The sequence below is a fragment of the Acipenser ruthenus genome, chromosome 23 (genome assembly GCF_902713425.1).
Source record: "Acipenser ruthenus chromosome 23, fAciRut3.2 maternal haplotype, whole genome shotgun sequence".
NCBI lineage: Eukaryota > Metazoa > Chordata > Actinopteri > Acipenseriformes > Acipenseridae > Acipenser > Acipenser ruthenus.
This window is the reverse complement of record NC_081211.1, coordinates 9468502-9495011: the sequence shown is the minus strand read 5'-3', so window position 1 is coordinate 9495011 and position 26510 is coordinate 9468502. Positions and strand designations below refer to the sequence as shown.

Here is a 26510-nt window from a genome sequence, read left to right as displayed (position 1 = left end):
TGTGATATGTTGTATTGTGATATTTTGTAACAATTGTAAGTCACCCTGGATAAGGGTGTCTGCTAATACATAATAATAATAATCATTTTAGGATATTAAACAGGTGAACCCTGAACTATCAGTAAAATGTTGATGACATGCAGTATCCCTTTAAAGACTGCTGCTGCAGCTCAGTTTAGTAAGTGAAAGAACAGCACTTCATGAAAGTCATATATTATTAACAGAGATTCATAGCAATCAGCAGCATTTCATTGAGAGTGGTATTAGTCAACACAATAATTAAAAGAATATCTTACCTGCTGTGCCCTTCCATTCACTACAGTGGGGCCTCACGTCTTTAGTTTTGAAAGAAACACCTGTTATTATAGAAATCATGCATTTGCATTTTCAAATGTACAACCTGCTGCACCACTAGGCTTGCTGTGCTTTTTCAGGAAGTCTGTTACTGTTTTGCTTCCTGGTCATTTCACCTCAACAGTGCCTTCAGAGTCAAAGCATCTTACTGGCTGTAAACCAAGCAGCTGAAAAAAAGCCCTAAAGGGGGGAGGACATTTACACCCTCCAGCAAGGAAGTGCAAAAGAACCCGAAAGCAAGGCCTGCAAACAGAGATTTCTTTAATCCAGTGTAGTACCAGATAAGTGTTTCTCCAAACTTCCCTCCTGAGAGTGAAAGGGGGTCACAGAGCAGGACAGCACACATGTATGGAATTATTGTGTTACTTAAAAGCACTTTGGGGAACTGTTTTCAGCTTGTCTCATGCTTTGCTTACTTTAATTGCTTGGTTTCTGGAATCATGTTGCCAGCAAAGGGTGCTGGGAGGTAGAGTTCCTTCCCAAGAACTGCGTTTCCCAGCAGCCTTTGGAACCAGCAACCAGTTATCCTTGCCAGAAACCAGGAAATCATGTCTGCAAATTACAGGGAGTTGATAAAAAAAATCCTTGTGAACAATAGCACTGCACTGGAGAGAAGCAGAAAATCAATGCATTAGCTTTTAGTCCTTCAAATAGATTTGCAATTACTCACCTCCCATCCAAGCATTCACTCCTAATGGTCAGTGGCTGATGCAATCCAGGGGGTTCCCAAGCGCTGTGAATTTCAGGGGTGCTTTATTTTGATATTCTTCTAATAATAAACTACCAGCATGTAATAATAATAATAATAATAATAATAATAATAATAATAATAATAATAATGTACTGTGCTGCTGTGTATTGTGCAATATTTTTTCTGTTTTAAATACTGCAATTAAATGTTTATATGCATAGATGATAATAATAATAATAATAATAATAATAATAATAATAATAATAATAATAATATCCGGCGGGCTCCACGGCCCCTCTCGCGCAGACTGTCTCCCCTCCCATGATGCAGCGCGCCCACCAGCTTCTACTGCGCCGCCATGTTGTTGTAGTGAAAGCTTGGAGCCAGAGAGTTTTGGGGCTGAAATCTATTTCCATCAACCCGCTCCGCCTGTAAGTAAGTGAACCAAACTAGGACGGGGATAAAGCGTAGCCTCTGTTTTTCAAAGCCGTCGGGGTATTTGGGGGTTGTGGATGGCTGGGGGGTGTATTTTCGGGGGTTTTCAAACGGTGGTGTCTGTCTCCATTCCCCTCGTCCTGTGTCTCTTCCTTACCGGAATCTTTCGGCCTCTATTGTTATCAATATTAAAAGCGCTCGCAAGCAGGTTGCACAAGAACGGCACAGAAAGACGTTTTTAGCAGCGTTTCGTGTCGCCGGCCGCATACTTAACATTTTAATTGTTCAAATCCGCAGTATTTTGGTTATTTTCTTTGTTTTGGGTTCACTCGTTTCAGTGATGCCAGACAAGGCCGTGTTGTATTGTCGCGGGGACGGGCAGAGTCTGAATCTAGCCTAGCAGTGTAAACACACTGCGGCTCCATTTGTCAATTGTACTTCAAATAACTAATTATAAACGAGTTAAAGTACACTTCACTGTATTGGAGCTAGGGGACTGGGGGCTGTTTCTTGCAAGTTTGAAGTTTGGTCGCCGTGTCGTTTTGTTTTTAAATGCGATTGTCGTTTTGTTATATTTAATTGTTTTTTGTTGCACTATGAACGTTGCTTTTTTAATTATGTTTTTTAATATTGACTTTTAATCTGAATAGTTTTTTTGAGGAGGAGTTGTCTGCAGTAATATTAATATTTACAACATCGCGGTTGTGTATTTCCGGGTGTCGGATTCTCCGCTGTTTAATTCAGTTTATTCGGACATTGTGCGAAGCGTTTGGTGAACTTCAACCCATTCTGCTTGATTACAATATGCAGCTTGACACCGGGGGTTCATCACTTTTGTATTCTGCGATTTATTTATTAAACTAAGGACGTAGTTACTTCACAGAACCTGTAACGGTAACAAATCATTAAATGAAAGCGAGTCGTATTTGTGTGTGTCGAATAGTCTTTGCTGTGTTTCCTAGCGGACAGTGGTCGATCTCGTATTTTCCACTTCTTTGTCAGCGCTGTTTAAGAGTACCTACACCAGCGAGCCACCCACGCCTTCCTTTGAAAAGAAGCTCACTTCTCGGGCCATTGCTAGACTTGTATCGTTAGCTGACTTCAGGGCCCGGTCTGTTATATATTGTCTTGTTTATGAAAAGAAACCAGTTTTTGTCATACATTGTGAGTTGTGTTTACACATAGAAACTAAGTGGCTGTCCTAACCTGCACGGAATTACTGTTTAGTCTCCTAATTATATATTGCTCCTGTCTGGAATTATGGTAATCGGAGGATGCATTTGATGTAATGGATCAGTAAAAATTACTGTGCACAATACTGTACAAGTATCTAGAAACGAAAGTTGCATTTCATATACAGTAGTCTTTATTCATGGTGCCCAAAGGCATGAAACTGAAAGCAGAAGGACCCCATCGCCAGATTCATAGTGTTGTAATCCACACTGAAGCTGTGTGAAGTCTGTATACACTTGATAACAAAAGAACCATTAAATTGCACCCTGTAGTACAGAACTTACATTGATTCTAGTTTCAATACAGTCTGACACATATTTCTCCAATATGTGTGTTTTTTTTTTTAATATGTAGAGGCTGAATTGTAAAAGGTAAACAGATGTGTATTATAAGAAAGCATAAGACGTTTTTAACTGTTTCAGTTCATGGGTATGATGGGGCTTTGTTTAAAATAATAATAATCCTCAAAATGAAATTATACAGCACTCTACTACACTGCCTTGTTTATAGTATTCTCTATGTAATTAATATGTACAGTGGGCCCCCATGTCAAACTAAATGTCTGTCACTCCCAATTATTTGTCTTCCCCCAAACAGAGTGAATGTGTTCCACTTACTGTTGCAAAGCCAAAAGTAGCTGTTGCTTGCTGTCTTGCTTGCAGTTGCTTTTGGAGTTGAAAGGCTAGTTCAAGGCCATGCACAGCACTTGGTGCCGAGAGGGACAACCAAGTGTTCTCACTACTCTGCTTTGTCACACAGGCAAGATGGGTAGATTAGTGGACGGTTGTAGAAATTATTATTTTTTTACTATATACACATTTTAGAAGTTTCTCAACTGGTGAAGATATCTGTGGTGTTTCCTGTAAATGTTATTTATATAAAAACATTTAAAAAACCTGCACTGAAAATTCCCCCTCCCCCACTAATTTCTGTCTTTTACTCAGAGCTAGTAGTTATCATTCATAACCTCCTCCAGCAAAGTGTAGTAGCAGAGGATGTTTTTCTCACTGCTCATTTTTTTTGTGGTAAGCAGGTTTTAAAGTTTTCAGGGCAGCAGAACTAAGCCAGTTAGGAAACGATGCTTTAGAATGAACAGCATGCACAGAGAGAATGTATTAAAACAGATTAGAAATGCACGGGAATGGGTTAGAGAAATTGAATATGATTGTGGGACCCTATTGTGAATCAAGGTGCTTCCAAGGTGGAGGGTCCTTCTGCTTGTAGTAGCATCACATGTTTGAGCAGGTGTTGACTCGAGGTGGTTAAATGGTTTGAACTTCCATTGTTTTTGCACTCAGACATGCTCCCTGAGCCCACAAACTGCAGCAATAATAATAATGAGACATTCTGATTGTTGCCACCTGAAGTAAGACCGAGACCTCTATCTTTTATATAGAAACCCTTGCTTTACACAGGGAGATAATTGTGTGTGACATTGATGGAGCAGAAGATTGCGATCTTTAACCCCCAGCACCTACAATCACAGCTTTTTGTGTTGTGAGCTGTGCTGTGTGCTCACTCTACATGCTCTGAGATGATTGCATTCGAGATACAGAGAATGTAATGAACCTTGCAGGGGGCAAGCAGTTGCACAGTACAGTTCAAAGAGAGAATAGTTTCTGGTACTGGGATTCAGGCAGTGGCCGCTGGTGTTCGAGACAAGACAGGGATGGAAATGAGACTGCATAGCATAGGGCTAACGATTTTCCAGGTTTCGATTGATTGTGTATGAGTCAATACCATTCAAGATCATATTGACAGTCGTAAACACGTAGAGAACAAGAAAGCAAAAAAAACAGCAACAAAAAATGGCAAAGCACTGCATTAGTCAATGCTGAAAAACTTAGACCCAAGGTACTGTGTTCAAGGCGGGGCTTTCCCGAAGTAAGTAAGGTCAATTTAATTACGTATTTCATTATTGTTTAATTTATTTCTTTTTTGCATTTTAATAAAGTTATAATTAGCAATGTTAAACCATGGCCTTTTCTTAATTAAATTATATTATCTGACGAAGAAACAAGCTCAAAGCTATTTTTCTAGGTGTACATTCCTTAAAGGAAATTGATTGCTTTACTGTGGAAAGGATGTAGTCACTACACACAGTTTGTTTCTGTCTGGAGACACACCTTGTTCAATTTTGCATATAAGGCAGAATTAGCAAAGAAACAATTGGGAGGATTCATTATGCGTTAACATTAAGAGGCGCTATTTAAATTACAATCAGGTGATAGAGAGCAGTGAACCTGTGTAGCAACGAGTCAGTCACCACACCGTTTTTTATCAAAGTGTTTCATATTTTATCCTGGTTATTGTAATGCCAGTAAAATGCTAAACTTCATTTGTTGCGTACTGTAAATAGGTTTGCTGTCGCTTGACTTTGCTGCACTGTTACTAAACTAACTTTTTTATTGTTATTGCAGTGCCAGCAATAAGATAAACAGGTCTTTTCAAAACGCCTTCATTTGTAGACTGAAGACACAGTGATTCTGTCAACAGTGCTGTACATTGTTTTCTGAACTGCTGTAATATAATTCTTTGGGTTTCCTGCTTATCAATACATTGATAAAGTGGGAAAAACAGAATTGGTCATTTTTGAAACAATGGAATTTGCTATTCCCCAGAATGGAAAATCAGTAGCCCTACCCATTTCAGGTTTTAATACAAGTTTGATTAGCCACAGTGTATAGGTAACAAACTCAGGTGTGTGTTATTCAACTCCCAGAAAAACCAGGAATGGATGAAACTGCTATGCAATGGGAGTCTTATTTCCATCCTTGCAAGAGTAGATTTGTCCTCCAACTTGTCTGCTGGGCAGCATCCTGCCTCCACAAGCACTGACTGCATTAGTGTCAGGCCCTGGTGCTGAACCAAGGCGTAAAAACATTTAAACTGGATGCATTGATTAGTTTGCTGTGCAGCCCGTGTGTTTGCAATTATGCCCAAGCAGTGCAGTTTATTTTCACCAGCCAGTGTGCAGCTCTGTAATTGGGAGGCCAGGTTTGTTGTTTCTGGTGACAGAGATATAAATGGTGGAGGTGGCCATATGTACACTGCATCAAACTTGTTTACATATTTAGAAAATCACTTGGGATGAAACTTGCTTAGGAATGTTATTTAGCACAATAGCTATATAATTTAATGGTGACATTTTAAAAGCAATTTAAGTTGCTCAAAACAAGACTGCTGTGCTTGGAAATATCACATGCATAGTTGCTTCAAAAGCTGAATTGTACAGAATGGATTCCATTGACACCAATTAACATCCAAATGACAAATAACCCCAACACAGGTTGCTTTAGTTGCTGATACTGTCCCTGAATAGGCCCTGAATGATTCTGGTTTTGACAGGTTCAAAGATGTATATTGTAGATTAGTGGTGGGACAAGTATCAAACAAGCACTGCTTGAAATGTTCGGTGGCAAAAATGATCATGTGTGTGTTTGTTTATAAATGATAACAAAAAGTGATTGTGCAAAAGAAACAAATGCCTAAGTGATGTGTGAATCAATAACACACGTTCTATTGTATAACAGGGTTTCTCTCCATTCTTTTAATAGGTCATTTGATGGGGGTGCTGCTGGGTTTATTTTACTCCCGAGAGCTTGTGTGTAGTGTAATATTAGTTTGTTTTCCACTTACTTAAAAATCATTTGAATATTCAATTGTAAGTTTGAATTTTGAAGGAATATTTGAAAATGAAAAGCCCATGTTCTCTCCCAGTGGTATTTGGGGTAGTTTTTTTGTACCCAAGTTACACTTGCCAGTCACTGTAGTAAAATGTAGACCAGACTGGTTTCACACCTGGGTTAGATACAGGGAGTTCTGTTTTTTGTGACAACTTCCTTGCGTAACAGTATTAAAAGCTTGGAAAGACAGATTTGTCTATATTCTGATATTGCATATTCATCATGTGTGTAGTCTTGAGAGCATTTATTTCATTTTGGTGGAAGAATGGTTGAGGAGCTTAAAGTGGCACAAGTAAGCTAAATCAGCATAGAAACTCGACGGATCAAGCAAGGTGAAAATATTTATTTTGGTAATTATCATTTCTTATAGTTCCCCTCATGCATGGTTTTGTGTCCGTTGTGGCTATTGAAACTGACCTAACACGTGTGTGGATTCTGAAAAGCGTCTTTCATCTGAGTTTGGTATCTTAGTTGCTGTTTGGAAGTGGTGGTGAACACAGCCCTGCTGTTACTGCTGCTACTGTGTTTGCACTGCCCCCTAGTCCAGTCGACACTGCCCAGATGGGATTACTGAAGCACTGGAACTCAAACAGTCACAATGGACTTCTAGCAGACTGCTAGGACCAGTTCAGAATCCTAAAGGAGTGCTAAACCATGTTTTTGAAATGCGTTCTCTTTTTTACATTACTACTGGTCCCCCTTTATTGTGCTCAAAATTATCCACCATTTTCCTGTAATAAATTGGGGTATGCATACAGTAGTCTGACGCATATCCGACTGCGGTGGGACCAGAGTAACTGTACTGTGATTATTGAAATGTTTTTTTGTTTATGACTGTAAGTCGCCCTGGATAAGGACGTCTGCTAAGAAATAAATAATAATAATGAGCAAGGGCAGATATGAAAAAAGTCGGATAATGAATCCTGTTTTAAATACCACCATACACAGCTGTAACAATTACTATATTCACACAGTTATCCTTTGTTTAGAAAGATACAGGGTATTAATGCTTGTGACAGTGTAGCCCTGTGGGTGTGTGCATTTGCTGCTGAGTGACAGGCAGGAGATCGAGATGGAGGTTGAAGTTGATACGCCCCGCAGGCAAACAGGGTTTATTTACATATGAACACACTGAACAGCTCACGTGACACTACCAGCAATGGCAGCACACGGAGCACATACAACACCGTGTATAAAAACTTTGGTGGGATCTGCAATCTCTGAACTAATCTTCTCTGTTCAATAATTAATGAACTATGGCTACTCGCCCGGCTGTCGACAGTTTCGACTTGCTTGCTTGCTTACTCAATCTTTGGTATCCAACCTTGGTTCTGGTTCTTTCTCTCTTTCTCACACACACACACATACACATACTGGCGAATTTCAGCTTCTTTAGCTCAGTTGTCTTTGGCTTTGCAACAGGCCTGAGGTGAATAAATGGAACCTTGTTATACCTGATGCCCTGCTGGAACACACCTACTTGCTGATCAGATTCCACACCTGGTAATCCCACACAGCAGGTAGGCTCTCCCTGGAGCATCAGGTACTTCATTCATTAATTACAATAGATACACATTATTTACATAAACATGTACACTAATGCTGTATACACTTACATTAGTGTCAGGTAATTTACACAGTAGCAAAATGCATAGGTTTACGAAAAAAAGAAAACAAATCACTTTTGCTTTCCTGTAGCCATTTTGTATTCACGCTGTACACGTGCGTGACGTTGCTGAAGTGCGTGACCATAGCGGATAAACGGCGGATTACTGTATTTGAAATACAACGGTGTAGATTTTGGTGACAATCTGATTTGCTGTTTAATCACTGGACAGATGAATAGGAACCAGGAGGACTTTTCAGTGATAGTGCTCGCTTTGAGAGATCTGCATATTCCAATAGAAGTATAAAACAAAAGCAAAAAAAACAGGTCTGTGGAATAAAAGGGTCAACGGGGATACTGTTTGTGCAACGAAAAATAGTGCTCTCAACTGATTAACCTGGAATTTGGATGCAGCTAAAGCATAAACCTGGTACCTGCTATATAACAAAAATGATATTCCATACAGTATGGCACATAGAATCCTTGCTGTATGTTTAGACAACCTTTCATTTTCCCCACAGGGATTGAAATAATTTCACCCATTCCGGGTTTTAATGTGCTTGATTAGCCACACTGTTTATAGATGAACAGGCTTAGGTGTGTCTTTATTAAACTCACAGTAAAACCACGAATGGATCAAACTACTATACAATTTGTCTCATTTCCATACCAGAACCAGAAATATATTGACCCTATGTTTATTAAGTAGAAATCCACACCCAAAGATTTTCAGCTTCTGAAGTCCTTTATTATCGCCTATACAGGGTTAGAAACTAACAATGTTGTGCTACTAGTCAAAAGAACTAGTACCTTATTAAACTTGCTAGTCCTGATGTAAACTTGCAAGTTGGGGTCCCTAAAATAGGCTTAGATTTTATTTTTCTAAAAAATAAACACCATTATAAAATTAGGTTTACATTTTTAACAAAGCACCTTCGTAAACGCTCATACAGATCGAACAATCACCTGTTTGCATCTCGTTACTGAGCGCCTAACTGTACTGTGTGCTGAGAAACTGACACTGACAGCACCAGACGTGAGGACAGAGGAAAATATTCTATCAGCCATGTCACCATGCCGATCACGAAGCTCCGCCTGGAATTGACACAGATGACACAAATAAAATGTGTATTTTATTGTACATTACATGTGTTGCTATTTACAAAAATGCTGGCTGGCTATGAATTACACTCTATAATAATTAATGTACTCTCATACACACGTGGTCTTCACTAAAGTCCCAATTTAAAGACGGATGAAATTGTTTGCTAGGTGGCTTTTTTTTTTTTTTTAATAATTAGCAGTGGGAGAACCGCTTCAGCAAGTACAGTAGAGTCTGCCAGAACTGTGTCTACTAGGTTTAGATACTAATGAGAGCATAACAAATACATAGCAGTGTGGAGTAGTGGTTAGAGCTCTGGACTCTTGACTGGAGGGTCGTAGGTTCAATCCCAGGTGGTGGACACTGCTGCTGTACCCTTGAGCAAGGTACTTTACCTAGATTGCTCCAGTAAATACCCAACTGTATAAATGGGTAATTGTATGTAAAAAATAATGTGATATCTTGTAACAATTGTAAGTCGCCCTGGATAAGGGCGTCTGCTAAGAAATAAATAATAATTTAATATTTTGAAACTCTGCAATAACAGTTCTGCTTGTGAAGCATCCACAGTATAATTTGACAGAAAAGTGATTTATTTGCACTATGCGGGACCTTCTTTTCCCCCATTGGTGCTTGAGCCCCGGAGTGTTCACGGAATCACCGCCTTTGTACCTATTATCAGCGATTTTAAATCCTGGTTTTCAAACAAACTGGTTACCGCTCAGCAGTACCATATTGGTATAAGAAAAGTGTGTTTTAAAGTCATTTCAGCTTCCAATCACTTCATATATGCTGACGATAATGTAAACAACACCGAGCTACAGACAGCGAGTCCCAAGCTTTAAATGTGTTACTGTTTATAAATAAGAACTCAACTTTATTATGAATATATTGTGTTGTGTTTTAAGCAACATACTATGATAATGTTCATTATGGTAATTGTTTTGTTATTTTTAAAATGTTTAGTAAAACGTGGCCTATTGTTTGATCTCGTTAGTACAACCGGCCCCCTTTGCTAATGACATCTTCAGTCAGGGTCGTAACCCAGTATAAATCTCCAAATTTTTTGTAAAATGACTTTATACTTACTTCAAAAGATGCAACGTGTTTCAGTAAATTCAGATGATAAACTTCACATCCTGCGCAGAGGTAGAACACAAACGTAAAACATCATGAAGTGGGGTTGGCATTGCAGGGGAGATGAAGGGAGGTTTCAGTTCCGAGTGACTGTTTTCTAAGGATTATTTGTGAATGCTTATTCACCATTACTACACCCCATTAGAAAATTGACTTCCCTGCATTTTTTTTAATTCAAGACTGAACGTGAGAGTATATGTGTACATTTGTTTTAAGTACTTGCCCAGAGGACTACAGAGACACTGACTAGCCCTCATCAGATTTAATTTGCCGAGGGCGAGCGTGAGTTTCTAACCCTGCTACAGCATGCTGCATATGTTTACTGATGGTTCTGGACGATAAGGCAATAAACACCTTTCTTAACGAGTTACAGGGTTGATAAAGGGCTGGAAAGTCCATTCATAATTGAGATTTGCAATGCACCTGGTGTGTGTGAAGGTGTTAATTGTTAGGGTTTTTTTAGGCTCAGGAATGAGGGGTTATGTTCAGTCATCTAAAGTTAGCAGAGCATCCTCAGGTCTGTCTGTCTCCTCTGTTTTTGCTTTCTTTTTATTTAAACTTGGACAGAATTCCTGTACAAGTTCCAATCCATCACTGAGCAGGTGCACCTCACTCCACCTTCTGTAAGGTTTTAGTGTTGGGTGGCAAGCAGTTTTTTTTTTTCAATAAATAAATAAATACATTATATTGAGTACAATTCATACTGTTAATTATTACATCACTATATGTGTAAAATGTTTTGAAAACGTGATGTTTATTGTGTATAATAAACTTGTACAACTTGGGTGTGCCAGCTGTCTGTGATCAGTGAAGAAATATGTTGCTCTTTAGAGTGTTGCATTTACAGAGTGTTGTTTCTGCAGCTATGATTAAGCTTGGTAAGGATGTTATTGAGCACATGTCACTCGCACATTTGTACATGTTCTTTCTTATTGTATTGTTGTGTGTTTCAAAAATCTGGTTTGGTGAAATCCTGGGGGAGAGGGAGGGGGTGTGAATTGTTATTGTCTAAAAACACTTCTGCCCATTGCGCAAGATAACCTCACACAGCTACTTCCCTTTGCAAACTCTTTCCTGTTGGCATCCGGATGGCTTTGCTCTGCATTGTGCTTTTCAGGTGCTTGGACCATGCTGGCCTTGTTGTTCTAATAAACAGAAAACGTGTCCCGTCTACCCCTGAAGAGGCTGCTTTTCTATGGCTCTACATCTTGGGGCAGGCAACCTTGGCTCTTCCAGTCCATTCCTTTGGATGACTTTGTTCCAGCCATGCCCTTTAATTTATTGAAATAATCCTGCAGAGGCTCGCTTTAATAATTTAGCACCTGGAAAGCCCATGATTGCCTATCCCATGTCTATTATACTAAAGACCACTTTCCAGCCTGTGGCACACAAAAATAAGTTGTCTGAAAGTGCTCCAAATTGGCCATTTTTAAACAGCTGTGTTGTACTAACACTTAAGGTACGTTTACACCTGCACACCCGAGCCGGTGCTGAGTCGAGCCAGCCTTGTACGGCTCGGGTAGCTTGAGTTGCGTTTACACTAGAGAAAGGCGAGTCGAGCTGAAAGACGTCACGCATAATGAACGTGCTGAGTCGTTGTAATACATACCTAAACAAAGGAAGCAAAGACGGGGGACCATATTAAAGGTATACATAATAACTCGCCTCGGATATAACGCTCCTACAGCATGTCCCCCAATTCCCTATGCAAGTGCAATATTTCTACAGTAAATACAGTACCGGTGTTCAAACTGTAAACAACTTATCAATGTAACTTCCGTTTGTCTCTCCCTATTGAGCTGCAACTTTCTCCAGGAGACGAGACGCTTCAGCCCCGCTTTGGCAGCTGAAGCTGGAGCAAGCCCATACTCTCTTCACCTCTCCCAACCCGCTCTCCTTCTCGCATTTAGCCACTTAACAATACTATAAACGAGTTAGAAACATACTGTTTGAAAACACGTAGATAATTAAATGCCAGACCCTACCATTTACAAAACACACAAATAATGTATTTAAATTGCACTATAACTCTGATTCCCATTTAATAAATGCAAAACTTAGTCCCACATGAAGAAACGTCATTACAGATTTCCTAAATTCTGAATAGGTTTGCAGAGATATTCATGTACTGCATAATCCTTTACATTATTTTGACTGTGACACGGTTTTCTTTCCACTACAGAACGGTAAAGCAAAATTGTACCAGTAGACAGTGCTATTAGTGTAGCTCTAGTTACACGAGATTGTACTAATGTGATTTAATAATATTAGTAAGGTGGTACAGCCACTACTGTGTTTTAAAAAAAAAAAAAAAAAAAAAAAAAAAAACGTTTTTGTACTGTGTTCTTTCATTTGTGACTACTGACAGTAATGCACCGATTCTGACATTGTCCTGCTCTTTAGGTATGTAATCCTGGTCCTAAGAGCATCTGTTTGCATAGTGGCATTAACAAATATGTTCTTAACGTTTTAAACACTCAAGAACATGATTAAAAAAAAAAATTTAAAAAAAATAACATGAAGTATGAAGTAAGGAAAATGGCCTGCCAACAGTGTCCTACTTGATAAAGTAGAGTGGACAGGTAGCTAAACTACAGTACAATGTTTTGAACAGACACCAAATAATTGTTGTGTAAAAACTGATTGGGATTGATTTGCGGAATTTAAAACTGACCTAAAATGTTAGTTGGTGTATTTTTTTCTGAATTTAGCAAAGAGACACCAGTGTGTGAGCATTGCTGTTTTGGGTTGTCTGAATGTGCTGCTTGATAGAAGCATTTAGAGTTTCTACCTGATGTTCTCATACAGTGTTAATCTTTTGCCTGCACCAGGTCTTAACTCTGTTGCTCATAGCTGATTTTGTAATCTGTGTGGCTCTTATTATGACATTTTGCTGTTGTGGGATGGGTTTTAGCTGAACTTTAGCCTCTTTCACAATGTGAGCTGACTTATCTGGCCATTCGCATATTTAGGGTTAAAGTTTTAAAACATACAAGGATACAGAGCATGCAGTCTGGTGTAGTACAGGGGTGAACAAACCTAGACAGCATGTGATCTAACCCCCTCCCCTTCCTATCTGTCTCCCTCAGGTGCTGGTGGAATGAGCGTTGCGTGTGTGTTGAAGAGAAAAGCAGTGCTCTGGCAGGACTCCTTCAGCCCCCACCTTAAACAGTACCCCCTCGAGACAAGCCAGCCCAGCATGCCTGTGGTGTTGACGACGGGAGCAGGCGTGCCCCACTCGGGGCAGGCCCCCCAGGCCGTGCCCCCCAGCCAGCCCCTCCCCGCGGGTGCACACTCGGGACAGGCGCCCGGGTCTGCGGGGGGAGCCGGCCGCTCGCAGGACGACGCCATGGTCGACTACTTCTTCCAGAGGCAGCACGGAGAGCAGCCTGGGGGAGGGGGCTACAACAACGGCAAGCACCGCTGGCCGACCGGCGACAACATCCACTCCGACAACCAGGTGAGGGGCCAGAAGCACGGGGAGCTCTGTGCTAGGGATAGAAACAAGTCCCCTGTGGCATGGCAGTTTCACCTATTCTAGGTTTTAACCCTTTGCGGTCCATTTATTAATCGCGCGTCAGGCACGCCAGGTCTAATTAATTTTCACACGCGCAGTTAATTTTATACGTGCTGTTTAAAAGTATTTTTTTTCACAGTCAAACGGGTTTAAATGGCCCTGCATATCAACAAAGCACACACTAGGCATCTCCAGCCCCGCCCCAGCCTTTTGTTTGCTATAGCGTTCAGCTGTGTAAAAAATAAATAATAATAATAATAATAGTCGTACATACCGATCGATCATCTCCAGATCACTCGTTTTATCACCAAACTCCTCAATAATGCAATCCAAGTCATTATTTTATTACTATAACATCTGAAAAAAGCTCTGCAAATGTCCATGATAGTCTCAGTGCGCTGACGCACTTAGCCAGCTTGTTTACTATGGACGCCCATTATCTGATACCTGATACCATGTATGACTATTCATGAAATACGCCTTTTTTTTTTTCTTTTTTTTTTCCGACTTGTCTCGGCTCCTGTCGCTACCACTCGGCAATTGAATGGTTTTCTCGGCTTTTTCCGGAGAAAAAACGACTAAACACCCGTTTATTGCGTTGCTATAATGATGTCGGACCCAGTCCGACAAAGGACCTGTGAGGAATAATTGCAATGTCGGACCCAGTCCGACAATGGACCGCAAAGGGTTAATAGGAACTTGATTAGCTGCAGTGTAAAAGTAACAAGCTCAGTTGTGTTTTATACCCCTTCTCCACTGGCACATCAAACCCGTGAGGGCTCGGTACAGGTACTGTCGGTTTTCCACTGGCTATTTGTCAAGCCGAGCGAAAACCAAACCGTGAAACCATTCGGCCCATCTTGCTCGTTTGGTTATTAGTAGCTTATTGATCCCAGAGTCTCATTAAGCAGCTTCTTGAAGGATCCCAGGGTGTCGGCTTCAACAACATTACTGGGGAGTTGGTTCCAGACTTCCCAGAAAATTTTCAGGCGCCCGGCCAGACTACAGGGGTTGCTGGTACACAGTGAGCCGAGGACACCCTGGCCGACCTCCTTGAATGTTCTTTTGCTGTTATAATATTGGAAAAACCTTTTGGAATTGGTTTTAGCCTCCTTGGCAATGTTCATTTCTGTCTCTTGGCCTTTCTAACTTCCTTTTTTGATTTGCGCTTGCAAATGTACTTTGTTGTTGGTCCCTTTTAAACGCTCTGTAAAGTGCCTTTTTTCTCTGCAAATTTTTTTTTAATTGATATATTAAACCATTTTGGCCTTTTTGTTTTGGGATGTGTTTGTTGAGCCTCTAGTACTACATTTTTGAAAAATAGCCATCCTTTCTCTGGATGTTTTCTGTATTTTACTTCAATTTACTTCTGTTAGTCTCTGTTTCATTCCTTCATTCATAGTTTGCCTTTTTAAAATTGTAAACCTTAGCTTTAGTCATTACTTTTTGGGTTTTAAAAAGCACTTCAAAGGAGACCATGTTGTGATCTGAGTTTGCCAGTGGTTCTCTGACCTATGTTGTGGTTATTCTGTCTTAGTTATTTGAAAAGACTAAATCAAGGCATGCTGGTGCCTTGACAACTTGCGTTAGGAAGTCATTTGTCATTTCCACCATTTCAATTTCATCCATCGTGCTCCCCACCGGGAGAGTTTCTCTGTGGGCAGGAAGATCTCGAGCCGTTCATCAAAAATGAGAAAGTTTGCCAGAATTTCTGTCGATTTTTGAAGCAAACATAAACCGCGGGTACGGTACACTTAAAACACACACTCAAACACAAAATTCTACCAAATTTCTCATCCGTGACCTTTATTATATTAATGTAAAGAAAAAAAGTGAAAGTAAAACACTTGTAAACTTATTTACAAAAATAGTCAAACAAAATACTGTACAGCTGTGCCTTACATAAAACTACGGCTCTTGCGCTAGCACAGCTTTTTTTTTTTTTTTTTAAAGCATCCAAACAATAAAACAACTAGAAAAAACTACTATCCTTAACGGGATATCTTTGGCAAGTCATATTTTTAAAACCTTAATTTTTCCCCCTTCAACAGTACTAATTGAACTTTAGTCAGTCGATTTAATTGGTAAAATTTGTGGATTATAAAGACATTTCTAAATATATTTACAAAATATAGCAATACAAAATACAGCTCTCAATTTTTGAACACCATTTGTTTCAGTAGCACGGCTCTGCTCTGCAGTGGAGAAACAACCCAGGCTCTCCTTAACCACACCGTGAGGGCTCGGTACAGCCCGGCACGGCTTGGTTGTACAGTGGAAAAGAGGCATTATTAAACTTGCAGTAAAACCAGGGATGGATCAAACTGCTATGCAATGGGAGTCTTCGATATATCTCGGTGTGAAGGTTTTTGTCTCTCTTTCTGTTCATACGGGAATACTTTACCCGTGTGTGTGTGGTCTTTTTCTTTACATATTAAGTGGCACGGTGGTTTATCAAGTTTATCAATGAGTTTATCTCATTGATAAACTTGAGGTGATAGAGATTATGGCCCACATTCTGCTATAGGTAAGTTCTGCCTATGTGGAGCTCTGCTCAAAACAATGCAGAGGTTTGAGTGCGTTTTTTTTGCTTCATTTTACTGAGGTTGCTAATTTTGTGAGTCTTACAATAAACATGTAAGTGCTGTAATTTAAAATAAAAATATCAATTAAGTTAATTGATGGCTATTAATCGAATTTTTAAATTCAAATATTTTATTTAAACTGTTTTTTAATAAATATTCAGTACAATCTGTGTGTGTCCATAGGTGCGATCAATGGATGGACTTAACCATGATTTTCAAGCTCTGGCACTCGAGGGGAGAGCAATGGGAGAGGTGAGTAGATTGGTTATTCCAGCCTTCCTTTTCAGAGCTCCAGGGTCTTTGATTTATTAACCCAGGCTGCGGATTGCTTCGGCAGCCTCTGTCTTCCAGACAGTAGTTGCTGGGCAGAAAAGCAACTTCTGTCTTCCAGCTTGTCTCTGGTTGGCGGGAGGGTTGGGGATTCAGTGCCACACCTTGTATTGTTGTAATGGTCTCCTGATCTCCTGCAGTACACTCCTGGCATTTGTTAATGTGTTGGTTATTTAAACTGTTGGTAATAAGCTTGTGAATTTAGGATTTTTAAAGTGTTGGGTATGAACAAAAGACTTTGGACCACACAGTGCTGTTGTATTTCCTGTAGTCACGGGGCACGTTCTCCTGGCTTAACCCTCTCCCTCCCATTCCAACCCCGAAAATAGTGTCATAACAAAATGTGGGTGAAATAGTTTAAAACAATTAAGGAATACATTTGCGGTGGTAATCCAGCACTGGAAGCTGGAGCACAAGCACTGTGGTTGTTTAATTTCCTTCCTCCACCCTGTTAAGGTGTGTGTGTGTTTAGTGTGTGTGTAGTAGGCTGTTTTTGCTTATTGGAGCTGAAGTCTTAGGTACCTGCAATGCAGCTGACTTATGTGCGCCTGTGGGAGTCTTTCTTTGTTCAATTATTAAAGAGTACAGCTTAAAAATAATATTTACTATTCATCAGAGGCCTCTAATGGATGTGTCTCTGCCTAGCTTTGCTTTTCCAGACTAGAAATGTAATTCTATTATTTGTAACTGTCTGGATGCAGGGACATTTTCATATTCAGAGGTATTGGCTTTTCAGTTCTCTCCAAATTACCAGTTTGGATTTGCATACATTAATTGGGTCAAAAATGAAATGCATAATTGCTGTAACTCAACTCTGCTTTTGAACTTGTAGGTAGATTTTATTTTATTTTTTTAATAATCCCCACCCCCCCCCCTGTCAACAAAATATGTTTTGAGTATGAAGATTCTGTTCTGTGTTCTGGGTGAGAAATATGTATGTAGTGCATGAAAGAATATTTGGGTGGGGGTTCAAATGATGGTTAGGATGGACCTGTATAGCATAACAAGATATTTTGTGTTATGACACTGTGGTAGGAAGATTTCATTTATTTATTTTTGTCAGCACTTGACTATAACATTGAAAATGTGGCGTAACTTGTAAGTTCCGTTTAGGGCATATAGTAGTTGTGTAACTAGAGGCACCAATGGGCTGATTTATAATAATAGCAGTGGGTTTAAACAGGGCAAACTGTCTTAACTGTTTGTGGATGAAATTAAACCGTAGTTGCCTAGCTTTTTAAATATCAAATGCGTTATTGGGATTAAACAAGATTTCATTAACATGAATGAAAAAAATCAGTATGGAAAGGTGTGCCTCATTGGCTTATCCAAAGGGCATTAACTCTGTGTCTGAAGGATAACTTTAGCTTTGTGTGGGGTCAGGAGGTTAATAAATTAAGAGAACAATCATTCTGAGAATAGACTGAGCCCTCCATCCTCTGATTAAAGTAGACAGGATGGACCGAAGGACAGTGTAAAGACATTCGTTTCCAGTGCAGTGTAAATCTATGTTGGGTACAAGTAGGACAGCCCTATGCAAATAACACGTTGAGCTATCTATGTGTTTGTGTGGGGGGAGAAACAATAAAAAGGGCTACTCTCTTGAGATTTTAGGTCATTTTTATGTACCAAAACCCCTTTGTTTTTGTGTGTGTGTCTGCTGTGTGTGGTGTTTTTTTTTTTTTTACATTTTTTTATATAAATTTGTCATGAATCTTTACTTATGGAAAAAAAATCTTACAAAATAAATTTTAAATACCTATAATAAATTGAGATTCAAGATATTGTATGTATGATGCATGAAAAAGATGCCCAATTAAAAACAAACCACTTTTGCTTGAAGGTCAGGGTTTGAATTTCATGTTTGTGTGCGGGGGGGGGGGGGGATTTACCCCCTATGCTGCAGCCAATGGGGGGGGGGGGATTAGAGAATTTTAGGGGAAAATGGCCAAAGAAAAGGCACTTTTGCATATAAAAAAAACTGTATTTTACTGCATCATCAATTACAATGGTGTTGCTTTAAAATAAGCTGCTTTCAGTAGACCTAACAGCTGTTCATCACTGTGAGACAGAGCACTCTCCATTGCTTTTGCTGTTGCCTGACGTGAAATTTTTGCTGCAGCAGAAGAAAAAGGTGCTTTTCTTTTTAACCAGCGCTCCATTTCTTTTCCTTTTTTTTTTTTAACTCTTTACACTCAGCCCTATTTCCGCCTGTTTTTCACTGTTTTCATTTATGTATGTTTAACTACTGGATAGTTTGTACTGCATGCATGTAACATATCAAATGAAAGGCCACAGAATTTCCTTTCATATTATGTAAGTTGCAACAGGATCAGGCATTCTATATGTAGTAGGGGATGAGAATATATGTAAACAAACAAAAAAAAATGGAATTGATTTTAAAAAGGAATTAACCCCAACCCTGATTGAGAGTACCATACCTGGTGTCCTTTTTTGAATTATTATTTTAACCCTTTGTGGTCCTATGTCGGACCTGGTCCAACATTGCAATTTTCCCTTTCCGGTCCAATGTCGGACCCTGTCCGACGACATCAAAAAGACTTAAACAGGTCTGTAGTCGTTTTTTCTCCGGAAAAAGCAGAGAAAATGATTCAATGGCTGAGTGAGACTGATAGGAGCAGAGAGAAGCCGAAAAAAAAGCGGCGTATCTTATGAATACAGACAGCCCCGACACCACATAGATAACACGGACATACAGACGTGCTCAAATTTATTGGTACCCTTACAGCTTATTGAAATAATGCTTCATTCCTCCTGAAAAGTGATGAAATTAAAAGCTATTTTATCATGTATACTTGCATGCCTTTGGTATGTCATAGAATAAAGCAAAGAAGCTGTGAAGAGATGAATTATTGCTTATTCTACAAAGATATTCTAAAATGGCCTGGATACATTTGTTGGTACCCCTTAGAAAAGATAATAAATAATTGGATTATAGTGATATTTCAAACTAATTAGTTTCTTTAATTAGTATCACACATGTCTCCAATCTTGTAATCAGTCATTCAGCCTATTTAAATGGAGAAAAGTAGTCACTGTGCTGTTTGGTATCATTGTGTGCACCACACTGAACATGGACCAGAGAAAGCAAAGGAGAGAGTTGTCTGAGGAGATCAGAAAGAAAATAATAGACAAGCATGGTAAAGGTAAAGGCTACAAGACCATCTCCAAGCATCTTGATGTTCCTGTGACAACAGTTGCAAATATTATTAAGAAGTTTAAGGTCCATGGAACTGTAGCCAACCTCCCTGGGCGCGGCCGCAAGAGGAAAATCGACCCCAGATTGAACAGAAGGATAGTGCGAATGGTAGAAAAAGAACCAAGGATAACTGCCAAAGAGATACAAGCTGAACTCCAAGGTGAAGGTACGTCAGTTTCTGATCGCACCATCCGTCGCTTTTTGAGCGAAAGTGGGCTCCATGGAAGAAGACCCAGGAGGACTCCACTTTTGACAGAAAAACATAAAGCCAGACTGGAATTTGCTAAAATGCATATTGACAAGCCACAATCCTTCTGGGAGAATGTCCTTTGGACAGATGATTAAAAACTGGAGCTTTTTGGCAAGTCGCATCAGCTCTATGTTCACAGATGAAAGAATGAAGCTTTCAAAGAAAAGAACACCATATCTACAGTGAAACATGGAGGAGGCTCGGTTACTTTTTGGGGCTGCTTTGCTGTGCCTGGCACAGGGTGCCTTGAATCTGCAGGGCACAATGAAATCTCAAGACTATCAAGGCATTCTGGAGCGAAACATACTGCCCAGTGTCAGAAAGCTCTGTCTCGGTCGCAGGTCATGGGTCCTCCAACAGGATAATGACCCAAAACACACAGCTAAAAGCACCCAAGAATGGATAAGAACAAAACATTGGACTATTTTGAAGTGGCCTTCTATGGGTCCTGATCTGAATCCTATCGAACATCTATGGAAAGAGCTAAAACTTGCAGTCTGGAGAAGGCACCCATCAAACCTGAGACAGCTGGAGCAGTTTGCTCAGGAAGAGTGTGCCAAACTACCTGTTAACAGGTGCAGAAGTCTCATTGAGAGCTACAGAAAATGTTTGTTTGCAGTGATTGCCTCTAAAGGTTGTGCAACAAAATATTAGGTTAGCAGTCCCATCATTTTTGTCCATGCCATTTTCATTTGTTTTCTTATTTACAATATTATGTTGAATAAAAAATCAAAAGCAAAGTCTGATTTCTATTAAATATGGAATAAACAATGGTGGATGCCAATTACTTTTGTCAGTTTCAAGTTATTTCAGAGAAAATTGTGCATTCTTCGTTTTTTGTGGAGGGGTACCAACAAATTTGAGCACGTCTGTAAACAAACAAGATAGCTGCTTCTGCATCCAGCGCTCAAAGAATATCACAGACATTTGCAGAGCTTTTTTTTAGTTGTTATAGTAATAAAATAATGACTTGGATCACATTATTGAGGAGTTTGGTGATAAAACGAGTGATCAGGATATGATTTATTGGTATGCACGACTCTGAAGAGGTATGTAAAAAATACAGTGAACAAGGGGTGGGGCGGGGCTGGAGATGCAGTACTGAGTGTTCTGTTGATATGCAGTGCCTTTTATACCTGTTTTACTGTGAAAAAATACTTTTACACAGCGCGTCTAAAATAAACTGCGCGTGTGAAAATAAATTGGACCTGACACGCCTGAGGTGCTCTGCAACGTTCTCATCCCGTGGTAGGCGACGTAAATGCAGTCAGCCATTCAGCGCCTCAGTTTCATATTGCGCAAATATAACCTTGTATCCCTGTTACACCCGACCATTACTTCTGGAAGAATAAAATCAGCTTCGGCAGTGACTGTTGAAATATAGGTTATTACAGTTGTGCTTAAATACTGTGTGCAGAAGATTTGTGAAACGAAAACACATGATTAACTAAGAAAAAAAAAATTTGCCTACGGTAACGTTATAAAATATGTGAAATGTGTCTTTTCTATGACCCAAAAATGCTAAAATTCAGGGCCAAAATTATTCCGTATGTTAAGCACCAACTGTCTCTTGACCATTTCGCCAGTAGGCCTATAACGAGCATGATAAAATTATATATATATATATATATATATATATATATAGTGTGTGTGGTTTTATACGGCATTGTATTATATATGCCTACAATACATCTTGCATTGAGAAAACACCACTGGAATCGAAATAAAGGAAATTATGTAATACAGTTCACGTGCAGCATGGTTTGGTAAGTAGCATTTTCAAAACCATATCATTATGTGCAGTATTAAAATAAGTTCAAAACATAGAAAATCCACAAAACCAACGAAATACATAGTGTATATTTGACATTTTATTTGTAGTGTTCTGTGTAACACGGGCCTATCGTTTAACCTGAAGCAGATATACGCGTTTATCATATTATCAACAACACCAACGTGTGTTGTAAAAATAAAGAAACAATTGTTTTGAAAACTGTCCAAAATATTTACTTGGTGGTTAAGAATGAAAAATGTCAAGATAAAAATGCCGTTTTTTTATATGGAAATTGTCAAAATAAAAGGGGAAGCTGGAAGAATTTACCAGTCAGGACAACGGCATTTAAATACTACGACTATTAAACTGTATCTGTTGGTAATGTGGTTTCTTCTAGCAGTTTTCAAACTGGGGTACACGTACCCCTGGGGGTACTCGAGAAAAATTCTGAAATGGCAGACAACGCATTTTATTTAGTCCCACTTGCCAATCTATTGCAAACTTTTGTCATGTAATCAATGTTTAATCGCTAACACCAGACTGATGTGCTGTTACAGAGCGTTCAGTGCACACACGGCTAATTTACATATTAAATATGTACATTTTAAATAAGCCCTTTTGTTTAAATGTAATAGAAACAGTTGGGCGGTTACTGCAGTCTGTCTGGGATACAAAAAAAGACATTTTAAAAACTAAACGCCTAGTCTTTAACTCATTTTATTTCCTGTGTGCGTTCGTGCCTGCAAGTCGATATTTATTTGTTTCAATGACCCGATTAAAGTTTATTGTAACTTAAGTACTATTGGTTCATTTCAAAATACAGAATGTATGGCCAGTCAGAAACCGCAGTATTGTCATGCGGTCTAGTTTGATATGCCGTTAAGTCTGGTGTGAGAATAGTAAGAGTTTTTAGCTTTCAATTCAGTGAAAAAATGTGGATTGTTTGCTCAATACTAGTACATTACTAGCAAAGGGCGATCAAGACGAAATACCATCAAAGATTAAAAACACCAAAAATGTCTTGCGATTGAAGCTCTCTCCAGTTTCCCTGCCATCATCAGTGATTTGTGTGGTAACAAGGAGGGACATCCATTACACTGATACTAGGTAAGCGTTTTATTATTATTTTTTAATTGACATCAGTACTGTACGTTTTAGTCACCAATAATTTAAAAATGCCAGTAATATGTTTTCGTATTGAGGTCAGCTGTAGAGATGCGTGGATAGTGAACTTTTCTTTGCCTTCTTTTCTCTAACTGTATCATCAATATAAATACATGATTGCGGTAAACCTGCACGCAAATTAAAAAACAAAACTGTTAGCCAATACTGTAAAATGTCGCAGAAGAAAATCCACTCGTTTTTTCAGCAAGAGTGAAATAGAACAAACAGAACAAGAAGTTGTAGAAAATGAAGACTTGGATTCGGAACAGCAGAAAAAAAAGAACAAACAAAGCTCACAAGCATCAGATAAAAGAAAAAGAAAACAAGCAGCAAAGTTTCATCCTCATTGCAAAACTCCATGGGTTTCCATGGGTTGTATATAATATTCTAACTGTTTTTTTTTTCCTTTTTATTGTAAAAAGACACACATGGTATAAGTAATTCATAATGCATTCTGTGTCTGTATGTAGCTTTTCAGGGCAAATAAATCTGGTTCTTGAGTTTTAATGTTCTAAAACTTTACAGCTGTAAATTACCAATTTATTTAAACTGTAGAGCATTATTAAAATGGTTTAATTCAATAATTGTTTTGGTCAATACAGTGATTTAAGGTATAAAATAAAAACAGGCCTCATAACACCCTTGAAAACTTGAGCTGTGCGCCAGTAGTGACTACTGAATATCTGGAGTGACTAATGTTTTTAGAAATGATTAGTCACTAGTGACTACAAAAATCTAGAACCCAGGGGAAACCCTGTTTAGCAGAGTGATCTCTGACTACAAAATCGCCTGTGCCTGCAATCTCAAGGACAGATGCATTGCACCTGCTTTCATCTGCTTAGTGTCCCCCGCAGTGCCCAGATATTTCCAGGTCTTTTATCTCTATTTCTTTGGGAGGGAATGTGGGACGTGGTACTACACAAACCATGAGTTGAGAGAGTTCTGCTTGTCCATCGATACCGCCACTAGCAATGCCTTGATTTTGTAGGTTTTTCAAATTATCTTCCATTAGTATTTTGCCTTAAAACAAGTTGTTGCCAGTAAAGTGTGAAATTCAGTAATAAATGAATGCTGCATATTTTGTAATTTTGAAAGCTTGGTGGGAAACACCAGCATGTTACAGCTGGCTGTAAACTCATGGTTTAGCCCATGGTATTTCTTGTAAGCTTTTCCTGAAGGCAGCTGCAGAGCATAAACATCTATATCTAGCTGCCTTTCCTTTTCCTGTACAGTGCACTCCTGTGCTTTTACAGTACTTGTATTAAGAACAAAACACATTACCATAACCTATATTGTTGTCAAGTGCACTAATAAATAAATGCTTTTTTAATGCAGCTAACATCTCCTTTTCTTGTCCCGTGCAGCAACTTTTGCCAGGCAAGAAGTTCTGGGAGTCAGACGATTCAAGTAAAGACGGACCAAAAGGGATATTTCTTGACCAGTGGAGGGACTGTGCATGGGGGGCCTCGGGTAAGAAACACTAGCCTTAGCTTACCTTTTTCCTTATTCTAGGGAAGGCAGTACAAAATCAAACATTACTCGTATTGATTCCCAGTCTACCCTGTATTTACTTCTAACAAACTGATATAGATTTAATTGTGTATGATATGCTGCTGTAGCATGTAATTAAGGGTGAAACGACTCCCCTGAAGTCACACTATATGCCTTTTGATCAGTAGGTTAAGATAAAGTGCTTGATGGCACCTGCAAGCTAAGATCAGAGCAGAAGTAGAATTGTGTTAACAGTCTTCACTGACTCACTTGCACCTATCAACGACCGCATCTTTATAGAAGCCTGGGCCAATATCTAACCCATTTGGTTTTAGTACAGTTGATTTTATCTACTTTACTATTAGGATTTTTTTTATATATAAATAAATATAAATATAAAGACTTCTAGATTGCAAGGTCGGAAGTAATACTCCTATTCCATAGGACTTTCATCCATTCCAGGTTTTAATAGGAACTTGATTAGCCGCAGTGTAAAGGTAACAAGCTCAGGTGGATCGTAGTAAAACCAGGAATGGATCAAACTGCTGTGCGATGGGAGTCTTGCTTCCATCCCTGGATTAGTAGATATTCTGTGCTAATGAATTTCCAATATATTGTCTGTGATTTGTATGGTAATTGAATGCGCTATGAAGCTTTCTTTCCCCCTGTAGTGTGACACTGAGTGCTCTCCTCCCTCTGTGTGCAGATCATTCGGTCTCTCAGCCAATCATGGTGCAGCGGCGGCCTGGCCAGGGTTTCCATGGCAGCAGTGAGGTGGGCTCTGTGCTGTCTCCGCGGTCAGAGAGTGGAGGGCTGGGGGTCAGCATGGTGGAGTACGTCCTGAGCTCGTCCCCAGGGGAGAAGCTTGACTCCTGCCTCAGGAAGGGAGCTTATGTAAGTCTCTCGCTCTGTTTGATATCTTGTGCCACTGCTTTTTACAGGGTGGGCCTCGGAACAGACTTGGGGCCAATGATTTTCCACGATAATGGAATTTCCGCTGAAGTAACGGAACTGGCATGCTGAAATAGAATTCCTTGTTGGAAATGTTTTTATAGAATTTGCTTATTTGACCCTTTGAAAAACCATAGTAAATTGGATTATACTTTATCCCAATATTGCCTTTGTTAGGGTTGGACGATAATGACTTTGTTATCGATTATCAGCTGTAAATTATCACTAATTGATTATCGGCTGAATAAATAAAATATGTAAAATAATCAGATTCAACATTACATTTCGCTTGCTTTTTCGGAGCAGCCAGCAGGGAATCAAATCGCACTATATTGTCTTCAGGTCAGGCTTTTTCACCTTGCAGTCGGATACATGCTGGGTCCATGTTACGTGATCAGTCTTGTATTCTCTCAAAATAAACAGATACTGTTATTAACTTAAGGCATGTACACAGAAGACAAGCTGTAAAAGTATGTGTGACAAGTGAAGCTCTTTGTTAGGAGGTTTGCTACTTATATTCCTGGACCCACAGTTTGCTGTTTTTAGCTGCATACTTTGTTAGGCCTAAGAGGTCTTTTTATGTAATTGCATTGCATTCTGTCAAATTACTAATATATAGCTATGTCTAGTTTTAACTTAAATAATACTACAGGTGTACATGTTCACGTGAATATGAATCTGGATGGCGACCTTTAGATGGGTGAAGAGATTAGTGGTATTGTCTTTGCATGGCATTGTCATGTGCTGATTGAAAATAAAAATAAAGAAATAAATCAAATTGAAAAATATGTTCAACCGGTTCAGGGTTTTCTGCAGCTGCCATCACCATTAGCTTCAAACATTCGCCTTACTCAGTAAGGCTTACTGCACTTGTTACAACTTCCCACTACACAGTGTGCACAGATCACGTCTTACGCCTCACGCAGACAGTTCAGTGCTGCTAACTGATTCAATGCAGTTACTGTTGCACACAAGCGTATCATT

General features: G+C 39.3%; 1 protein-coding gene across 6 annotated transcripts in view; it reads left to right on the top strand.

Moving 5' to 3' along the window:
* The first annotated feature begins 1351 nt into the window (after positions 1–1351).
* The window catches only part of LOC117969783 (pumilio homolog 1-like), a 56624-nt gene continuing 31465 nt past the window's right edge, over positions 1352–26510 (top strand). For 5 of the 6 annotated variants that reach the window (XM_058997736.1, XM_058997734.1, XM_058997733.1 and 2 more), the window contains exons 1-5: positions 1352–1480; positions 13334–13704; positions 16530–16598; positions 24449–24554; positions 25282–25469. In XM_058997736.1, coding sequence (XP_058853719.1) covers positions 13345–13704; positions 16530–16598; positions 24449–24554; positions 25282–25469 — 723 coding nt within the window. In that variant the 5' untranslated portion in view covers positions 1352–1480; positions 13334–13344. The remainder of the gene's footprint in view (positions 1481–13333; positions 13705–16529; positions 16599–24448; positions 24555–25281; positions 25470–26510) is intronic. The other variant, XM_058997737.1, reaches the window with a different exon arrangement.